General features: G+C 43.3%; 1 protein-coding gene across 2 annotated transcripts in view; it reads right to left on the reverse strand.

Annotated features, from left to right (window-relative positions):
• The window catches only part of F5 (coagulation factor V), a 69,387-nt gene that overhangs the window by 32,938 nt on the left and 14,277 nt on the right, over nucleotides 1-22,172 (reverse strand). For both annotated transcript variants that reach the window (XM_084773989.1, XM_084773988.1), the window contains exons 4-11: nucleotides 15,319-15,531; nucleotides 12,503-12,646; nucleotides 9,433-9,654; nucleotides 7,693-7,858; nucleotides 6,494-6,671; nucleotides 4,254-4,353; nucleotides 3,720-3,931; nucleotides 1,866-2,016 (exon numbers count right to left, since the gene is read on the reverse strand). In XM_084773989.1, the coding sequence (XP_084630115.1) occupies nucleotides 1,866-2,016; nucleotides 3,720-3,931; nucleotides 4,254-4,353; nucleotides 6,494-6,671; nucleotides 7,693-7,858; nucleotides 9,433-9,654; nucleotides 12,503-12,646; nucleotides 15,319-15,531 (1,386 nt within the window). The remainder of the gene's footprint in view (nucleotides 1-1,865; nucleotides 2,017-3,719; nucleotides 3,932-4,253; nucleotides 4,354-6,493; nucleotides 6,672-7,692; nucleotides 7,859-9,432; nucleotides 9,655-12,502; nucleotides 12,647-15,318; nucleotides 15,532-22,172) is intronic.

Below are 22,172 nucleotides of genomic sequence, written 5' to 3' on the forward strand. Positions count from 1 at the left end.
TTCATATATTTTAATTATCTTTTAGGGAACACTAGTTCAGGCAACCTGTTTATTTACGTATTACTGAGTGTGGTCATCCAATTAAGATATGATTTATGTGAGGGCACAATCTATACACCCAGGTCACCACTGTGAACACAGTCCTAGTATGGTGCTGGGTACTAAAAATCTTTTTCAGTGACTATGTTACTGAACACATGTTGAGTTGCTGAAGGTGTGTGTTCCATGTGTCACATGTTGAGTTGCTGAAGGTGTGTGTTCCATGTGTCACATGTTGAGTTGCTGAAGGTGTGTGTTCCATGTGTCACATGTTGAGTTGCTGAAGGTGTGTGTTCCATGTGTCACATGTTGAGTTGCTGAAGGTGTGTGTTCCATGTGTCACATGTTGAGCTGCTGAAGGTGTGTGTTCCATGTGTCACATGTTGAGCTGCTGAAGGTGTGTGTTCCATGTGTCACATGTTGAGTTGCTGAAGGTGTGTGTTCCATGTGTCACATGTTGAGTTGCTGAAGGTGTGTGTTCCATGTGTCACATGTTGAGCTGCTGAAGGTGTGTGTTCCATGTGTCACATGTTGAGTTGCTGAAGGTGTGTGTTCCATGTGTCACATGTTGAGTTGCTGAAGGTGTGTGTTCCATGTGTCACATGTTGAGTTGCTGAAGGTGTGTGTTCCATGTGTCACATGTTGAGCTGCTGAAGGTGTGTGTTCCATGTGTCACATGTTGAGTTGCTGAAGGTGTGTGTTCCATGTGTCACATGTTGAGTTGCTGAAGGTGTGTGTTCCATGTGTCACATGTTGAGCTGCTGAAGGTGTGTGTTCCATGTGTCACATGTTGAGTTGCTGAAGGTGTGTGTTCCATGTGTCACATGTTGAGTTGCTGAAGGTGTGTGTTCCATGTGTCACATGTTGAGTTGCTGAAGGTGTGTGTTCCATGTGTCACATGTTGAGTTGCTGAAGGTGTGTGTTCCATGTGTCACATGTTGAGTTGCTGAAGGTGTGTGTTCCATGTGTCACATGTTGAGTTGCTGATGGTGTGTGTTACTATTTTCTACATCATTCCACAGGCTTTCCTAAATGGTCTAATGTGGCAGACAGTGACTACTAGTGGCAACTGAAAATGTAGATGGATTCCATTGACATGAGCTTTACACACTGTGCCACAAAGACAATAATAAAACAAATCTAATTTTCTATTACATTTAAAAATTATATTATCTTTATATAGTCAGATCTTGTCTCAAAACAACAACAACAACAACAAAAGTAGTATCTGGAATATACTGAACTGAGTAAAACATGCTCATTAGTTTTACTTATTTCTCTTTCCTTTTCAATTTTGCCAGAAAAATTTAAATTACATGAGGGACTCATATGTAATTTTTGTTTGTCTAGAATTACCCCAGCTCCACTGCTGAAAGGAAATTATGTGAAGAAAGTTGAATGTGGCACTTGTCAGTCCTGAAGCTATGTGCACAGACCGTGGGGAAGCTGACATGGAGGTAATTACACATGGAGGTTTGATACATCACACACACACACACACACACACACACACACACACACACACACATACACACACACACTTTGGAAGCAGGAGACCACTCTGACTTAAAGGATCACCAGATTTGAGTCATTTATTAACAGACCAGAGTCTTTGGCTGTGGTCTTGTCAGGGATGCTGTCACCAAGACCTTCGTCTGTGAGTGAGGAGAGGGTAGGATAATGTCACCACAGTTATTGCTATCATCATCATCATCATCATCATCATCATCATCATCATCATCATCACAGTTTTGCCTCTAGGCACAGACACGCTGCAACCACCCAGGTGGCAAAGACGGATGGAAACAGGGGGGGCTCTGACTTACTGCTCATGATGTTTGATTCATAAAACTTGGGGTCGTCCCGCTTCACCTCGTTTGGATTTTCACAAAACTTGTTAATGTTGTCCTCGATGTACCAGCTCTTGTTCTCATCAAACACCGCAAACACAACCTGCTGCTCGATGTCTGCCGCCCTCTGCAGGGTCAAAGGGCAACAGTTACAGCTCCTTGGCTGCCTATTTCTCCACTGTCCTGGTTGAGCCCAGAGATGCCACCTGTCAGGCACCTATGAGAGCCCATCACATGCCAAGTACTTGTCAGAGATAAAGCTAACACATTAAAAACAAGTGGAATGGGTCAGAGAATTCAGTTAAAACCACCCGGGGGTGGGGTGGGGTGGGGAGTCCCATGTTAGTCCAGCATCTGTAAGAACGTGCATGCTTGTAATTGAACATTTTTAAATGAATGACTGAATGTGTTCCAGATGGGTGAAAAAATGAGCAGAAGGATGCAACAGGAAAGGCCCACACCCTTCCTTCCCTGTGCCCTTTACTGCTTCAATCAGTCAGGAGCTTGCAAATATTTTGATTTTTCTAGGCATCCACCTATTTTGCCTACCTTTGGATAAGACCTCTTTCACTAGTACATAGCCTAATGGAAGTTTTAGGTGACTATTATGAGGCCTTTAATTGTCAATAAAGATACTGAAGATGTAGTTCAGTTGGTAAAGTATTTGCCTAGCATGCATAAAGTCCTGAGTTCAGTCCCCAGCACCACATAAACCAGGTATGGTGGCATGTGTCTCTAATCTTGGGACTCTGAAGGCACCAAAGTTCAAAGTTATCCTCCGTTACATAACCAGTTTGAGGCCTGCCTGAATTATAAGAGGAAACCTGTCTTAAAACAAAAACAAACAACAACAAGAGAATAAATCAAGGGGTGGGCTGGAAAGATGGCTCAAATGGTTAAGAGTACTGGCTGATCTCCCAGAGGGCCCAGCTATACACATGGTATGTAGACATGCATGCAGGCAAGACACAAAATAAGATAAAATAGAATAACCTAAAACTTAAAAAGAAAGGAAAAAGAAAGAAAGAAAGAAAAACAATTTTAAAAAGTCCAAGGCTATCCTGGGCTATATAGCAAATTAGAGGCCAAGCTGGGCTACATGAAAACGTGTCTCAAAATGGAAGTTAAGAGCATTGGCTGCTCTTCCAGAGGTCCCAAGTTCAATTCCCAGTAACCACATGGTTGCTCTCAACCATCTATAATGAGATCTGGTGTTTTCTTCTGCCGGCAGGCACACATGCAGGCAGAGCATGTATACATAATAACTGCATCTTAAATATATAAATAAATAAAAACTCAGAAATCCAGTCTCTTTGATCACATTCTTTGCTATAACTTAGTCCCACCAAGGAAAGATTTTTGACAGGCTCCAGCTTTGCGAAAGACCATGGTTCCAGCTGTGCTTGCTCTCAGGCACTCTCCTGTCTCTGTTGCTTGCCTCTGCAGACAGCAAAGATCGGTACGAAGCTCTCCCTGAGCTCCTAGGCCACGCTGCAAACATGTCTCTAGGAGGAATATTGTTACTTATTTGATCAGAGGAGACAATTAAAGGAGCCTGGATGGTGTCTTCATCACTCATTCAGTACCAATAAGCCTGGGTCCTGAATCTAAAAATAGATCCCAGCATCATACTCAAGATGTGTTTTTTTGCAGCCAGAGTCCAGAGAAAGAGACAGAGCAACACTATACAAGATGGTCCCCAGTGATAAACATCCTGACACTGTGCTAAAGAGTAATGCTTGGTGTGTTTTAGAAGGGAAACTCTCTTATTCAACTGTGAGGTCTAATCTATGCCAGACCATTCTAAAGGTTGCTTTAAGGATAAAATACCTGTATGCCTCTCTGGTCCAGGGACCTGCTCTTACAAATTAGAAGCAGCCCTATTAAGCCAGAAGCAATGTCCCTGGTAACGTCCACATCACTGTAGTATGGCCTTGTTAGGCACTGTGCGTCATTTTCTGTGGGCTCGTCAAACTCTAGAATGTTCCATTTGTAGGTGTAGGTTTCCCCTGGTTGAACTGGTCTGATCATGGTGTGATTGCCTGAAAGAAAATAGACACTGTCACTATTGATGAAAATTATTTCGCCATAATAACTATCTGCCTTAGCTTTTAGTTATGGTAGCTAACGTAAAGAAAGAAATGTTCCTTTTGAATTAAGCTCTTGACTACAGATAGCACGGAGCTGTTCAGTAATTCTCCACTAGATGCCGCCAACCACACTCCAAGAGGAGAGAGTCCCCTTCTGTCACCACTACAAACTGCACTTGCTATAACCACTGAGCGAAAAGGACAAGAAAAAAACAAAACAAAACTATGGAATCCTTTTGGGGTCTATAGTCTCCGAGAAGTGAAAAGCTCCTACCTGAAGTGGAGGAAGAGTTGCTGTCATCTTCGTACGGAGAGAAGGTCACCCCTTGAGGGTAAATACTGTAGGGCCGGCTGGCCATATTTCTGAACACAATCTACAAAGTTAAGTCATATTTATGATTTCATTATTTAAGATCTCGTGAGAACTATGAGACAAGAGGACGGGCAGCTTCCTGTGTGTGTGTGGGGGGGGGGGGGGAGGAGCAGGGGGCGGTAGCTGTACATGTGACTTGTACCCGTACATGCAGGTCTGTATTCAAGCAGTGAGAACATCAGCTCTGTTTATCCCCCCTTACCCGGAGTGAAGGAGCCTTTGGGAGAATTTTACTCACATATAAAAATGAGAAACAGAAGTTTGTCCCTGGAGGACAAGGTTAGGAGAAATTAGGTTTCCCTCGTGGCACCTCGCCCTCTCCCAGCTGGTCCTCACACCCTTCCCTTGGGTCACATCTACCCCCTTTCTTCTCTAGACCATGGCAGGCTTGTCAGGCTCCCTGAGATTTTTGTCACTGAAGTTACCTTCCTGAAGGGGTCCTGAGTTCCGAATAGACTATGCTTACACCAAAACCTAAAGCATCACTGTGGAGGCAAAAATGAGGGAAGGAAGGCACGAATCAGAGGGCAGGGAGGCTCAGCCTATTTTTAAGTGAACAAAATGGGTTTTGTCTGGGGCATGATTTTCACAAAAGCCCCTAATTAGCCTGTTAGTCTTCAGCAGACAACCTTAACCTTATCTTCTACTTGGTTTGCTGCCAAAGCCTTTGAATCATCCGCAGTCTGTAGATCGTCTACATCATAGTGTCTTGCCAATCAAAGTAACCTTCAACTTCTTGGTCCTTACCTAGCTCTGTGAGGTGATATGATGTTCAAGCAAATTGACTAAAGAAAACTTCAGGCTTAAAAAAAAAAAAGGATTACATTTAGTGGGGGTAGGGGTCATGCATGTTGCAGTGTGCATGTAAAGCCAGAAGACAATCTGTGGGAGTTGATTTTCTCTTCCCACCACAGGCCCCGGGTAATGAACTCAGGTACTCAGGCTTGGTATGAAATGCCTTTATGCACTGAGCCATCTGGCTAGCCCAAGGGTCTTGTGGCACGTATAAACACAGCTGTAATCGGAGACCAGCCTTTAGCGCCACATACTTAGACTGCAGTGAAGAAATATTCCTGTGCCACTATACTGTCTCAGATGTTCGCACTGCTGATGAGCAATGTTTCTTTTCAAAAGGTACTCAAGTCTGTGGTTTTGAGACAGATGTAGGGGTTTTGTCAAGGACACTGATTTGAAAACTCAGGGGGAAAAAGGGTCTCCTGGCTCTCAACAGTAAACTAGTTGTATTGTGTTCACAGGCATGTAAATCTTGCTCGGGCATATTTCCTTTTTACTTTGCTATAAGGTTGAGACAAACTTTGCAGACAATCTTGAGACTGTACACGTATGTTTCATCGCACTTACTTGCGGCCTCGTGCTCTTTGTTTTATTTTTTTGGTTTTTGAGACAGGGTTTCTCAGTGTATCCTTGGCTGTCTTGGGCTCGGTTTGTAGGCCAGGTTGGCCTCGAACTCACAGCAATCCGCCTGCCTCTGCCTCCCTGAGTGCTGGGATTAAAGGTGTGCACCACCACGCCTGGCTATGTCCTTTGCTCCCATATTCTTCTTCCTTCCTTCAATGCCATTAAGTCTGTTTTATTTCCTTCTGGTTTGATTATCTCTCTCAGATCCTTTGTATTATTATGCAAGCTATAAATGAATAAAATACTAAAATACTAAATAAAACTAGACCCCTTGCTCAGATATAGCTAATGGACGACTCGTTATCCATGGTTATGGGTGGAGTGGGGACTGTCTCTGACGTGAACTCTAGTGGCCCCGATTTGATCACTTCCCTATGGTGGGGAGATCATGCGAACACACAGAGGGAGGGGGATGCAGGCTATCTGGATGAGACCTGGTAGGCTGTGGTCATATGGTGGGGGGGAGGAGGGTCCCTTCTGTCAGAGGTCTAAGGGAGGGAAATAGGGCAGAAGCAGGAGGAAAGGTGGGAATGGGAAGATACAAGTGAGGAGCTAACAATCGGGATTGTAATACGAATACATAAAGATGTATTAATACTAATAATAAGTGAAAAGAAAGAAAGGAAATACTTGAATGTATTTTAAAACATTGAAATTGCCAATACCCTGATCTGTCTTTCACTGTTTGACTCTTCTCCTGCTTTCATATTCCTGGAACTTACCTTGAGGGTGTCTCTGACCTGACCTCTAATAATCGGGCCCAAAATTCCACTTTGTTTGATACTGGGATTCTCTGTGCGTTTGGTGAAGGTCTCTTCTTCATACTGCCTGTAGATAACTTTCTTATACTGTTTTCCAATTTGGTTGGAGAAATTGTCCAAGTGTAGGGACCTGTATTTTCTTAAAGTGAAATGAAATAATAATAATTTTTAAAAAAAATTTTAACTGCTTCAAGTTGCGAGTCCAACACGATGTGGTGTGGGGAAACCCATGTGCATGTAAGTTCTGCTTTGGGGACACCCAAAAGGCTACTTCTGGGGACATTCTTAGTGTAGTCTGCAACATTCTGGTGTCCTCAGTGTAGCCAACAATGAGCAATCAAGAGTCATCTCCTCCACCACTGACTAAGCCGTACATAGCTGAAGAGAAGCAGCTGCAGGGTCAGCACGTGTCTGCTTCCTCCCCCCTCGCTTTCTGATTCATAGTATTTCATTGTATAAATGTGCTATAATTGTGCTTTTCTCATTGAAGGACTTTTGGAGTTAATTCTAGTCTTTGCTTCCTGGTAACATAGCAGCAGTGAGCACCCTCTTTACACAGCAAGAATACTTTTATGCAATTAAATTCCAAGAGCACAGTGCCTGGGGTAAAGAGGATGTGTGCTCACAATTCTAACATAATTGTCAAATTATCCCACAGAATGGCTTTAGCCGCACAACGGGTCACCAGACTGCGTGACAGGTTTTTGTTTTCCTCAGCCTTGGCAGCAGACGGTCTGATAGCTACAGAGCAGTATTCCAGTAAAAATCCACTTTTGGTTTTCTCATTATGAATGTCATATGAAGAGCTACTAGAACTTTGTTTTTCCGGCGCCTTCCCTCAGCTGTGGGAACACATGAGTAGCACCGAACTTGTAGAGCTGACGGGAAACCCCGTAGCAAACATCTCCTACACGGGCTCACAGTAGCAAGCATTTAACACGCTCCGGTTTGCTGTAGCTCCTGTTACTGTCATCAGGCTACACCCCTGTGGGGAGTTAAGGGTAATTAAGTGCCAATATAGATAAGAATGCCTAGGTGGAACCAAAAACTCTCTCTTGAGAGCTGGCCACTCATGACATCCCATTTTGCCCCCCCCCAACTCTAAGGACCACTTGCCGTCTGCCTCTAATCTCTGCATGGTGGTCTGAACCCCGACTCACTTGTCTATATCCACAGGTATTACAGGTGCGTAGTTCCAAATGACTTCCTCGGCTGCAATGTAGTATTCCCACCTTTTTATGTGTCGCCTCTGCTCTCGAGTGAGAGTCTTGAGATTCCTGGTTTTCTTAGGGCAGTTTTTAATATCTATGTAAGCCTGCATCCCAGCTGGATTAGGATATAAAGAACAGCGGTAGAATTTGAGAGAGAGAGAGAGAGAGACAGAGAGAGAGAGAGAGAGAGAGAGAGAGAGAGAGAGAGAGAGAAATTTATCAAAATGTGTATTTAGAAAAAATCAATTTGCGGAAGACAAATAGTAACAGCAAAGAGCAGCATTCAGACAATTTTCAGCTGTTTTGAGTCTAGCACTCTTTTTTAAATGGGTCGCAGAAGGAGGCAAGAGTGGAAAGCCGCGTGAGGAGAAACGGTCAGAGGACAAGGTTGAAAAGGTGTTTCCTCTGTGATCAGAACAAACTTAAAACCCTGCAGCTAGCCTTGGGATATGGCTCTGTGGTGAAGTGTGGGCTCAGCATGTAGACAGCCCTCGGTTTGATCCTTAGCACAGCGCTCTCTCTCTCTCGCTCTCTCTCTCTCTCTTCTCCCTCCCTCTCTCCCTCTCATAAATAAATAAATATAAAACAAGAAAGCTCTTTAATTTTTCTTTTCCTGTTATTTGTCGCTTTGTTAAGTGAAGACTTCCATAGTGTATACTCAATATGATTATGAATTAAATAAAAATTTATACTAGTAATTGTCCTTAATTTTAGTTTTATTTCTATTAGTAACTATACTAAAGCGATAGTTTATCAGGGTCACTGGTCATCACTTCAACATCATTTTAATTGCTCATATGAAAACAAAATGATCTCATACAGTGCTTATTCCTAAAATACCTACACACCTGGGGGTGACAAATGGCTTCCTGTGGTAACAGAATTTGCTTAGATTTTTATCTCTGGCAACATGAATGTTCCTTTCAATAGTCTAAAAGCAAAAGTGTGTGATATGACAGCCAACTGTTTCATTTACATGGTACCCACATGACTCCTGCTGGCATCCCCTTGCCCCCCTAGAATTCATGGATGCTCCCTCAAGTCCACTTCTAGCGGGTATGGAGCCGCGTGCCTATAATCCCCACATTGGGAAGGTGGAGACAGGAGAGTTGACATGATTTCAAGGTCAGCTTAGAACATGAGTGAGCTTCAGGCCATTTTGGCTTACAGTATAAGACCCTATCTCAATAAAACAAACATGTCATTCATGGTCCGTTCAACACACATGGACTGAGGTCTTTTCTGTGCCAGGCTATTGTGCTCACTCCATTGCAGGGAGCCATATTCCCATCTTTGGCCTTGTCAGTCTTGGTGACTCTGTACTTCTGTACATTTGTGTATGTTTACCCTGTTCGATCTGGTCTCTAGGTCCTTTTCTTTGGCTACATATGAAAGACACCCCAAAATACATCTAAAGAGGTATTAGTTTTTCTCCTTCTTTTGTGGAAGTAGAGACCTCTTAAACCTCTGCTTTATTTTAAAAGGTCTTTGTCAATGCCTGCACCTCCTTCATCCCCAGTCAGTGGGTGACAGATAACTCTAAAAGCACAGTGTCTGATGGTGTTTTTAGGAACCAGGATGTGTGTGTCTGGGAAGGGTTGACTACAAGGTTAAAGGAGAAGAAATAAGTTAGTAGCCTGGGAAGAAGTGGTGCCCACACGACACAAGACTGTCAGAAAGGTTTCTTGCCTTGATAATGCTTTGGGGTGAGAGAAGACACAATCCACCTTCCTTCTGGGCTCACTGTCATGTTTGCGGTCGTAGACGTCGCGCTGACCAGACTGATGGTGGACACCTTCTGCTGGTTCTGCTCTAGGACTTGGCCGTTGAAGTGAATAGAGAACATCTCCGGCCCCGAGCTCATTGCAATCAGATGCCAACTGACTTGCTCGTAGGCACACAGCGTTATATCTGAGAGGAAGAGTCAACACCCAAACACACAGAGACGGGGAAACAAAGAGTCACAAGCAAGTAACAGCACAGAGCAGGGGGCAGAGCTCAGGATGGAGGCCACTCCGTCAGAGCTGCAGAGGCAGCTGAAGGACAAAGGCTAAGGGGCAGCTAAGCACGTGATGAACCACCCCAGCTTGTCCAGGATGGAGAGGTCTCTTAGGACACAGAGTTTTCAGGGTATGAATTGAAAAAGTCCTGGGAAAAATAAGGTGAAAGGTCACAGCAATCAAGGCAGCCTTACTCGGAAGAAGTCACCAGCACCTGCAATAGGCCAGAGTGTCGGCACCTAATCCTCTGGCAAAGATAGGGGTCCAGCGCTGTCAAAGTGGGAGAAAGCGTGAGGGTGTGGGGAGGAATCGTCTATTGTGTCTTTGCTGCCTTTTACATTATTTTAGCAACAACGGATTGTTGCCCGTGTGACTGGTACCCTCCCTATAAGGACACCGAGAGCTTTTCACGAACAGACTGCTAACAACCGAGGAAGAAAGAGCCACGGAGAAAGCCCAGTTTTGGCTTTCTTTGTTGTCACAGTGATTGAGAAATTGCTCATTTGATCTGGGAGAGCCAGTCTTGGCTCCTTCCCAGATCTATAACCACTAGACATAAGAGGACGGTCTGGGAATTGGCTTCTCATCCATAGAGGCACTTGTCCTTCGGGAAAGCATTGCAGACAGGAAGCTGGGAGGTAGCTAGAAGGTGTGCGTGTCTTTGTGGGTGCGTTTATCCCACTCAGAAGCAGCTCACACTGAGTCCAGCAATGGACACATTTATAGTAGTATTGTCATGTCCATTCAGTGCACGTTACCCCTGAAGACATTGTATCTACCAATGATTCCCCGCCTTTTTTTCTCTTTTGCATTTATTTGAAATTATTCTTTTTTTCCAAAATACAAATTTATAATCTCTCTGTCCTGTTCAAGTCATTTCTATTTTTTGCACATACCGTCCACTATATGAGTTTTTATATATTGAAGTGGATTACTCTCCCTGTCAGGACACAGACAATGGGATCAACGATCTGGGATCAGCATGTTGAGACTACTAGTTAGTTAGGACAACACACAGGCAGAGAAATGAATGAGGTGCCAGTTCAGATCCTCCAGGGTAGAGGTCAGTTAGTGCAGTCTTGGGTTTGGAAGAAGAGCCTGGCTTTGGAAGCCAGAATCAATGCCCAGAACTGCATGAGGCAGGCAGAAGATGGCGCCAAGTGAAATAGCATAGAAACTGAAAGCATCACCAGGTCCCGACTCTTAACGACATTCGTTTTCCCGTAAGAGAAGCCATTTGTGATACTGATACATAATGAGGTTTTTGTTTTTGTTTTGTGTACGCACATGGGCTTGAATGGCATGATTCAAGTGTGGAGGGTCAGGGGAGGACCTGTGAAAGTTGCTTTTCTCTAGAGCAAATGCAGATCATCAGACCTGGGAGAAAACACCTTTACCAGGTGAGCCATCCCTAGGGAGATAATTTTCATTTTTTCCTAAACTGAAAATATAACTAACACACACACACACACACACACACACACACACTTTCTCTCTCTCTCTCTCTCTCTCTCTCTCTCTCTCTCTCTCTCTCTCTCTCTCTCTTAGCCTATTATTTTGTATTTGGTGATTGTAAATTTGAAATGTGAGGTCTGGGATAGAAGCCAAGGCTAGACTCTCCCACAGAGCAAGTGAACAGTTTTCCAGTCACCATGGGAACAAGGAGAGAGTGAATCTAGGCTTTCTTCCTTCTGGGAGACAAACCATAGAAACCACCTATACCACTTCTTCTGTGCCCTTCTAGTGGAACTGGATTTTTCATTCTAAGTCAGTTCTACTAGAGAGGCACAGAAGAAGTGGAGTAAGTAGGTGGTTGCTATGGTTATGGCATGTCCCCTGAAAGGCTCGTACACCAGAAGCCTGGCTCCGTGAGATGAATTTCAGGGGGCAGAACCTAGAAACACGAAGCCTAGTGGACAGCACTTAGGCCACTGGAGGAGATTGATGTAGTTCTCGTGGGGCCTCGGGTAATTCCCACGAGGATGAGTTACTATAAAGCAAGGCCATCCCTGTTCTTGGCTTCCTCTATATGCAGTCATTTGCTCTTTTTGTTTCTTTGTCCCACTGTGACACAGACAAGTGGTCCCTCACCAAAAGCTGAGCCGATGAAGCTGCCAGTCTTGATCTTTCTGCTTCTAAAACCGAATCCTTTTTAAAACATCTTTTCTTTATATAGTAGTTAACCTTCAGTATTTTGTATAGCAACTTAATATTGATTAATACTGTGGCCGTCAGAGGTCCCCCATTTAACAGTTGGTACGATTTTACTTCTTACAAAACCCTATCTTCAGATAGGAAGGGAAAACTTCTACATGCCACCGACTATAGTTCATCAATAGACTTTTGAATGGCTAATAATGCATTTGAATGGTAGAGCATCTTCCTGTTCATCCTTCCTACAACTACGTTTATTTTATTATTTCTGTTGATCATTCATATTAGAGACCTTAGGAGACTCTGTACTTGAGTAAAAGTTGATATGTTCAGAACACTATGACTAGCAAGCCATATCAAATAAGATTCCTTGTTGCCTTCTGATTTATCTGTAGTATTTCTTTGATAAGACAAAAAAATGATGATAGTGATGATGGTGATAAAAATCATGAGACTCACTGGATCATGGCACAAGACTGTGATACTTTGCCACTAGGCACTGGAAACCAGTGACTGTGGTAGCTTCTACCTTAAGGAAACCGTGGGACCAAGGTAGGACAAGTGGGACACTGTCATTGCTGAATGGTGCACGGCCCCTGTGTTACCTGGCATCGTCCTATTCACAAAGCCATTGACTGTGTACATCAGGGACGGTGACTGGCTCCAGCTCTTGCTCTCATCAAACACAGCGAACAGTAGCACTTGCTGCTTGTCAAACATCTTCTGCATCCCATCCTCAGTTAGGGTGCCTGAGGAAGAAAAGGCATGCTTCCAGCACATTGCAGATGGAAGAGTACCTTTAGTGCTCCCACACATGCAAATTTGGGGCCAGAAAAAGTAATATTGATATTAATTTGAAGCATACATTTGCAGCCAGGTCTTAAAATGTATTCCTATAATCTCAGTACTCAGGAAGCTGAGGCAGGAGGATCATGAGTTTGAGGACAGCTTGGGCTACATAGGGAGTTCAAGTCCACTATGGACTATGCACTAAAACTCTACCTCAAAAGACTAAAAACTAGCAACATCAACGATGAAAGAACACCCACTTATCCAGTCTTCTAGGCCAGATCGTGCACCCCAAAGTTGAATAAAGCTTACTCATTTGTACGTAAATGGGACGTGCAACTAGAGAAATGTTTGTATCAAGATAAAGTCATCTTTATATGAGCAAAAATGGCAATAAAATAAAAATGCTTTTTATATAATTAACAGGTTTTTTTTTTACAATGCAATGCCAGGAAATTTATAAATGTATTTGTGTGATGAATAAGTGAGCTGGGATGGTACAGTTCACTGTGGTCCTTTGATTGTTTTAATGAAAGATGGGCTGAAGACTCTTAACGAAAGCAAGAAAGGAGAAAGTCGAGCGCATCTCTGAGAAGCATAGCTAATGAAATCCCTTGCTGTTGGAACACGGGGAAAGGAATGACCTATGGTGAATAATGCCTTTGAGGATTCTGGGAGAGGCTCCAGGGGGAAATGTAGGTATGTTTTATTTCCTGGATTGTTCTTAGATGTGATTTCATGCCCCTAGTGACAAAAATTTATATTCAGTTTATAAGATATGCTTATTCTTGTTGGATATTGGAAAAGAGCTATAGAGCCCAATCTTGTCCGTGACCCTGATTCTGGATATGGCCTTGTGTCTTGCCTTCGTGTTCTCCCAGATATAATCTATAGTATATGCCAGACAATCATATTTAGATTGGTCTGTCCTGAGAAAGTTCTGGGAAAGAGCTGCTCCGTCAATATTTAGTATGGGCTTAATGATGTGTATTTACATGGTTCTCTGAACACAGACAACCTTCCTCGGATCATTGCTTTGTTTCATTCATGTATAAAAATACACTGAAATGCTATTAAAAACAAGGAAATCCTGACATTTGCAGGCAAATGGATGGAACTAGAAATGCTCATAGTGAGTGAGTTAACTCAGACCCAGAAAGACTCACATGGTATATACTCACTTATAATTGGACACTAGCCCAAAAGGGATGTCCAGTGAAAGTCTTCACTAACCAGGAGATTGGGATAGATGTGGGGACTTCCTATTGGGACTCTAGGTGAGAGAAGTATGGGAGAAGGGGGGAAATAGAAGGATCTAGAGGGTCCTAGAAACCTACAAGAAGATCGTCATGACGGGCGGATCTGGACCCAGGGGGGTCTGTTCAAACTATGGCACCAACCAAGGACAATACATGCAGTAAACATTAAACTCCTATTCAGATCTAGCCAATAGACAGGACATTCTTCACAGTTGTGTGGAGAGCAGGGACTGACTCTGACATGAACTCTGGTGCCCCATATTTGACCACTTCCCCTTGGTGGGAAGGCCTGCTGGCACTCAGAGAAAGGATAAGCAGGCTACCAGGATGAGACTTGATAGGCTGTGACCATATGGTGGGGGAGGAGGTCCCTTTCTGTCACAGACCTAGGGGAGAGGAATAGGGTGAAAGAGGGAGGGGGAGGAACAGGAGGATACAAGTGAGGAGATAACAATGGAGATGTAATCTGAATAAGTTAATTAAATTTTTTTTTAAAAAATCCCCATACCTGATATTGTGGCAATAGATCCTAAAACACACCAGTATGTATAACTTGATTTTCAAAAAAAACAAAACAAAACAAAACAAAAAAAAACACTGAAACTGAAGTAAACCTGTCTACAGCATTAGACTGTAGTCCACCCATTCTTTAATCCCTCAAATTCCAGGTCTTACAGATACAGATTTGCATAGAATGGCAAAAGTCAATACTCACAAAATCTGTGAACTACACCTAAAGTGTTCAGCTTGTTTTTAGAAAGCAAGCTGATCTGGGAATCAGTATATGGTTCCTGTAATGGTACCTGTAATAATACCACTAGGGACTAGGGGAGCTAGGGGAGAAATATCACTGCAAGTTCATGGCCCTTTCTACTAAAACAAACAAACAAACAAACAAACAAACAAACAAACAAACAAACCCACTAACCAACCCACCCTCAACCAGATAACAGCAAAAAGAAAGCTGGAGTTACACATGCTTATAAACCAAATCACCAGCACAAACCTTAGCTATGTCGGTTGCACTGTTCTTTCTAGGAACTCTCTCAGTGTATAGGGTGCTAGGGTGTTGTACACTTTAAAATAAGTAGACTAGGCTCTGAGGTAAATATTACTGATCACACAAGCGCACAGGCACGATGTCAGAATAGACTTGAAGGAAGTTGCCGTGACTGAGATGAAGGAAGGTTCACAAAGGAATGGGGAAAGCCAGTAGCGGGTGCCATTTTCCCTCATCCAGGATCTAGCCTCCGCTCCCTTCTCCTGCCTCACCTACAAGAAGGTACCAAGGTTCTCCCAAGCCTCTCCCCAGTACAGTCTCCCAGCCACCCAAGCACCTGTGCTGTGGTTGAATCTGGTATTCTTGTGTTTACCTTTCTTACAGATAAGCAGAGGTCCGATCAGACCCGAGTTGAAATCCTGGGTCAGGTTTTCATAGGAGTAGTAGATGTGGGTGAGGCACGGAGGGTCATCAGGGGTGGGCCCACTGTCCTCACTGATGACCCACTGGTAGATGTATTCTTCCCCAGGAACCACAGCATCATCCATCCTCTCATCAGGGAATGTGTGGTCAGGGTAGGAAGCCCCTGCAGAAGCAACAGCGACAGAGACATCCAGATTTTTCCATCACTCTCCAGTGTGGGGAAACCAAGAGGAGCCCTCTGCAGATGGTCTGCCTTTCATAGCGACTTTTATAATCAAAGAGTCGCATGCACCTATGTCTATCCCTACACCTAGGCAAGACCATGATGACTCGAAAAATGACTGTTACCAGCAAAGATTAGTTAAGACTGACCAAGTGAGTTTTCAGGGTATCAGAGCAACGGCTTAGCTGTAAACTGAGACCCAAATCACATTTCATCAATAAACCACCTCATAAGACGAGAAATAGTATGCTTTCTTCAGAGTTCTTTACAAGTTATGCCAGCTTACTGTTAGCGTGGGATGTGTGCTGTTTACCATACATATTGTTTCGTTTAGCTCTGGAAATATCATATCATCTTTCCCACTGAAGTCATGATCAGTCTTGGTTTTGTTTTTGTTTTTGTTGTTGTTGTTGTTGTTTTTTGTCTTAGCTGCATCTTGCCACTGGACCATTCTGATCTTCTCTACCTGCTAGGGTCTCAGCATCCGGCTCCTGCAGGCAGTCTATAATTTGCACATATGCAGCCAGTCTTACGCAGAAGTGAAGATGCCTCACTTGGTTGTGCAAAGACCCACTGATAACCTATGCACACTGGGTGTTCCCTCCAGCAGCAGGGAGGCGATGTAGAAGCTAGAGTTCCGTTTTTAAAGAAGATCTTAGATTAAAAGGAGTACAGAGGGTTGAGCTATGGTGGAGATGGAGTAAGCGGGAGCAGGAAGGGCAGTGGTCAGGGTCCTAGGCTTCCTCTTTGTCAGCATCACTCCTCATTTAATCAAGTGAAGTTTTCACTGTCATCAACTGATGCTGTGATTCCTCTTTGGGATAAAGTTACCTTTGTTTGGTAGAAGGTAAGACTTACAGAGTATAGGGGCTCAATCCTGAAGTGTTCTGTATTCCGGGCAAAGGGCCAGTGGAAACTATTTTCTTAAAGTGATTTCACTTTTCAGAAGAGAAATGCTTGGTTTCTTCCCAGCCTTGTTTTCCTTTTCTCTCTTTCATCATCCCGATCCTTCTCTGTCTCCCATTTGTCATTGCATTTGATATATAATAAAGCTCACCAAATTTAAATATGATACTTGGTGAGTTTTAACCAATGTGTACAGTGTTACAGCTAATAATAGTGAATTCAGAGAATTCTTCTATTGCTCAAAGTATCTTTATGCTACCTGTAACCAATGCTCTCTCCTACCCAGGCGCAAGAAATTGTTTATCTGCTTTCTTTCACTAAAACTTTGTTTTTATATAATGTCATATAAATAAGATGATACATTATTTATGCCTTTGTGTTTGGCAGGAGTCTTATTAGGGTTTCTAATGCTGTGATGAAGTACCATACGCAACTTGCCAAAGGAAGTCAGGGCAGGACCTCAAACAGGGCAGAAACCTGAAGGCAGGGTCTTATGCGGAAACTATGGAGGAGTGCTGCTTACTAGCTTGCTCTCCATGCCTTGTACATCCTGCTTTCTTATAGCACCCAAGACCACTTGCCCAGGGGCACCACTGCTCACAACGGACTGGGCCCTCTCACATCAATCATCAATCAAGACAAGACATCACAGGCTATTATTGCAGTTCCCAGAGTTCATAGCTGGGTAAGCAGATTGCTTTCATTCCCCAGCAGTATGCATAGAACCTTCCAGTACTGTGAAAGCTAGCCAATAGAGAAGGAGCTCCTCGGTCAGCCGCAGCTTGGTTTCCTCATGTCCTATAAGTCAAGTATATCTCACCACAGCAGCTTAAGGATTCCCCTCACTGTCACTTTCACTGACACCAGAATGAAAGGTCTGCTACCATTTCTTCATTTTGCCCCTCTCTGTATGTACTTTGTACTTTTAATAGCTTTGCCTTATCATTAGTTTTTAGCTATTTGGTCATGATATGCTCTGGTGTGGTTTTCTTCTTGTCCCTACTTCTCAGCTTTGTCGATTCTTTTTCTTTTTAAAACATTTTCACACTATGTTTTAAACATATTCTTCCTTCCCCTTCAACTACTCCTATATCCTACTCACCTCCCTAACCACACAGCTTTGTCCTCTCTCTCTCCTTCTCTCTCTCTCTCTCTCTCTCTCAAAAACAACCAGGAAATAAAAAAAAATTAAAAATAAAAACTGAAAAATTGACTAATAAAAAGAAAAGTCAATAAAAAATCAAAACCAAAGAGTATACATACATACATACACACACACACACACACACACACTCACACACTCACACATCACATTTCAAAACAAAAGACTCACCCCAAAGCATAGACTTCACTTGGCCAACTGCTCACAGGCATGGGGCCTGCCCTGTAGTATGATTGATACACACAGTGTCACTCCATTGGAGAAAAATTAACTCCTCTTCCCCAGGAGGTATCAACTGTAAACACCTTCTTCATGAAGGGTGGGACCTTGTCATCATTTCTCCCTCTCAGTGCTGGAATTGAACTTGTGCAGGTCTTGTGCACTCTGTCACAGGCTCTGTGAGTTCATATGTGTATCAGTTTTGTGTCTGGAAAACTGTTTCCCTGGAGTCATCCAACACCTCTGGCTCTATAATCTATCCTTGTTCTGTTTCAGGTAAATCCCTAAGCCCTGAGGGGAGGAGCTTGATAAAGACATTTCATTTGGGACTGAGTGATCTGAAGTCAATCTCTCTCTCTCTCTCTCTCTCTCTCTCTCTCTCTCTCTCTCTCTCTCTCTCTCTCTCTCACACACACACACACACACACACACACACACACTCACACACACTCACACTCTCTCTCTCCCCCCCCCTTTGTCTCCCCACATGTCTAGTTGTGACTCTCTATGTTAATTGCCATCTACTGCAGGAAGACGCCTTCTGGAGATGCCTAGACAAGGCACTCATCCGTGCATACAACAGTATATCAAGAGCAGGCGTTTTATTGCTCTGTTCCTTTGGCAGAATAAGAGCAGAATTTCCCCTGGAGTCCATGATCCATCTAGCCTCAGGTTCTTGGCCATTTCAAATCAAGAAGTGATTGGATATTACCATAACATTTGTGCCCCTGTTGCAGCAGTTTATCTTGTGGGCAGATCAAGTCTCTGTTGTAGTTTGCAGGGTTGATAATGATTTCTCTTCTAGTAGTGTTCAGGATCATGAATGCCAGTCAGTAAGGGTGAATGCTAGTCTATATGGGGATCAGCTCAACCTCTCCATGTTCAATACCATGAGTAAGTTGTATCTTCAGCAATATGGCCTTATCATTGGGTATGTAGAATTAGCCAATAGCCTTGGCAATAGCCTATGATATTGGGGGCAGGGTGAGATCGTGTCAGAACTTTCTTCATCTGCAGGTCTGCAGTCTACACCACATCTGAACAGTTTTAAGTGATTCTTTCCTTCAAGCTTTTTTTTTCTGTCCCCATCACTTGTGAGACCCAGCTGTACACGCTACATTACTTGATAATGTACCACAGTTCACCAGCACTCTGTTCATCTTCAGTCTTTTAAAATCTTTTTTTTTGTTTTAAGTAATTTTTAAAAAATAGATTAATAATCCAGATGTGGTGCACACACCTATAATCCTAGCACTCAGGGAGGCAGAGGCAGAAGAATTTCGGTGAGTTTGAGGCTAGCCTGGTCTACAAAGTGAGTCCAGGACAGCCAAGGCTACACAGAGAAACTTTGTCTCAAAAAAAAAACAAACAAACAAAAATAATATTCTCTAATAATTTCCTCACACCGTCTAAGGGGTTGTTAATATCACTTGATATTCTTTTCATTCCATTTACTCTGTTCACATACAGAAGTTACATTCAGGTATTTTCTAATCTTGTCTCTCTCCTGACCATGCTCATACTTAGCTCTACTTCACAGAACATAATGGAAAGACTCAAAAACAGTGCCTTAAGATTTTATATTGCACCAGTGTCAGCCTCCCTAACTGTACCTCACCTCAAACCATCTTCAGAACATCTGCCCACTCAAAATGTGGCAAGAGTTTCCACAGCAGCAGCATGCACCTGTATTCTCCGGGTAAGACTGGGAAACAAGGCCCCTGTCAACAGTGCTGGGGGTTCGGGGCTGTGGTGGGGTATACTGATGTACTGTGTAGGGTTCTAAGTGTGGAAGCCACATAAAGGAAGGATTGAGAAGCCCTAGAATTACTTATTTGACAAATCTCTAACATTGATCACAGTACCACATATGATGGGTGGACCCAACTCCTCTCTGGCCTCATCATATGTGAGTCTTGCCATTTACTATGTATCACTCACCCATGCCTCCTCCATGTTCCCCAGACATGCCCAATGCTATTCTACTTGGACTCTTCGCAGATACGGTTCCTTCTGTTTAGAATATTCTTGCTCCATTTCATACCTTAGACAAATGCATGCTCATCTTTCTGAAGCCAACACAAATACCGGTTACTTCTTCTCTCAGCTCTGATTCTGTTACATGTATTTTCTTTTATAGTACTCATCACAATTTATAGTTAAATATTTGTGGTATATTCTTTCCTCCGGGGTTACAGTTATTGGCATCTGCACATTTTGATTGCTGGACTGTGGACTCCCTAAGGGCCATGCATGCTCAGCATTTCTGGTGTCTTCCATAGCACATAGGAAACATGGACTATATGCTCAACCACAGTTTCTGTAAGGTCACCACGTCATAGCTAAAAGATGTAGTCTGGCAGGATTACATGATATCAAAGTAAAGTAAATGCCACCATTAGAGAACCTAGACGTATGGTTTACATGCATCCTACATCACCGATTGCTTTAAAAAAAAAAACCCAAACAAACAAAATGCACATCTCAGAGATCTGGTAACAGCCAAACTCTGACATAAAATGTAGCTGATCCAGAGTCTTAGCTATGGATTTTTTTTTTTTAAGTTTCTGCTCACTAGTGTCCATTGTAAGCATTTTTCGTCTAACTACCCACCTGGCTATCATAGACAAGGGAGACTATGGTCCCTGTCCCAGTGTCAAGATTATCAATTGAGTGTATTTACATTGAGTGTATTACAACTATCTCACCGTGAGAGGCTTAACACTAATAAGCTAATATGGACCATCAGATAAACTCCCACCTCAGTGATAAACAGGATTTGAGTGCTAACAACAGTTAGGAGCTGGGGAAAGAGAAAAGCTTAAATAACTTCCTGTGAGTTATAACATTAACTCTTGGTCTATGAGGAAAGGCCTCAAAGGACAAACAGGGAGCTTTATCTCTGGAATCTCTGAGGCAAAAACAAAACTGATAAGGAGGGCCACCCTCCCCGGTCAGGCTTTGTGCAACCACTGGTAGGCATGTGGTTCCTTGAGCTGCTTTACATGAGGCGTGCATGCTGGTCCTTGCTGAGTGACTCTTCTCCATGGCTTCACGGGTTAAGACGTGGTGTTTCCTGATGTGATGCTCCCACTGTTTTAGCTGCTAAGACCCCATGGGGATTCCTATAGTGGGAAGCTGCATCTTCCCAACACCTTAGCAGGCTCTCCAAAAATCAGGAAGTGGTTCTCTTTGCAGGGTAGGAAGTTGTCTGAGAAGATGTCTGCCTATCTTTTAGATGTCTGATTTTACACAGCTCACTTCTCTGACTCCATGCTACAGAGTGGTGATGTTCTTTATTTAAAAATTATTTGATTGTTTTTGTATGTGCATATGTGATATGTAGATGTATACATACGAGTCTATGTATGTTCAGGTGCACATACACCTGTGTACATGTGCATGTCAAGGCTGAGGTTGGCGTGAAGCATCTTCCTCAATGATCTCCATCGTATATGTTGAGGCAGGCTCTCTTACTCGAAGGCAGAACTCACTGATTCAGTAATCTATGTAGTCTTCTTGATCCAAGGATCCCTGTGGCTACCTACTAAATCCTGGGACCTACAGGAGGGCTGCCATGGCTACATCCCCTGCTGGGCATCCAAACTGCTGTCCTCACACTTGCAGAATAAGTATTTTGCCACTGAGACCATTCCTGTCACACTTTATGGTGACGTATTTGTTAGATTATAGGACTCATGATACCTTTTCCTGTCAGGTTGAAGGAGAAGGCTTATGAACCTTGACATCAAAGTCAGAACTTGTGTACCCCTGTTAATTTGGAAACTCCTCCTCACATCCCTTTAAAGCCCTTTACTTTTAAATTAAGATGAAGTAATTCCTTTTCTAGAGATACTGCTTTTGATGGGTTTTAAGAACACAACTCTCTCTCTCTTTCTCTCTCTCTCTCTCTCTCTCTCTCTCTCTCTCTCTCTCTCTCTCTCTCTCTCTCTAACTTGTGCTTCTGATACAGGAAGAGTCACCAGGACCTTGCTCCATAGCCCAAGCCGTTCTGTCACTCACAATCCTTCTATCTCAACTGCTTGAGTGCAGACATCACAGAGCTGTGACACCCAATGGTCCCACCCCTAATACGGCCTCAGCGAGGCCCTGCAGGCCTTCAGTCTCCATCCCCTGTGCCTCAGCACAGAATGCTTTTATGGGAGTCCTGGAAATGTGAGCTCAGGTCCTCATGCTTGCTCAGTAAGCACTTTTTACCTGCTGAGCTGTCTTCCCAGACATGACTCAAAGTTTAACAAACCCAATATCATTAGAAAGGAGCTGTATTTCCCCG

The sequence above is a fragment of the Acomys minous genome (genome assembly GCF_964271855.1).
Source record: "Acomys minous genome assembly, chromosome: 1".
NCBI lineage: Eukaryota > Metazoa > Chordata > Mammalia > Rodentia > Muridae > Acomys > Acomys minous.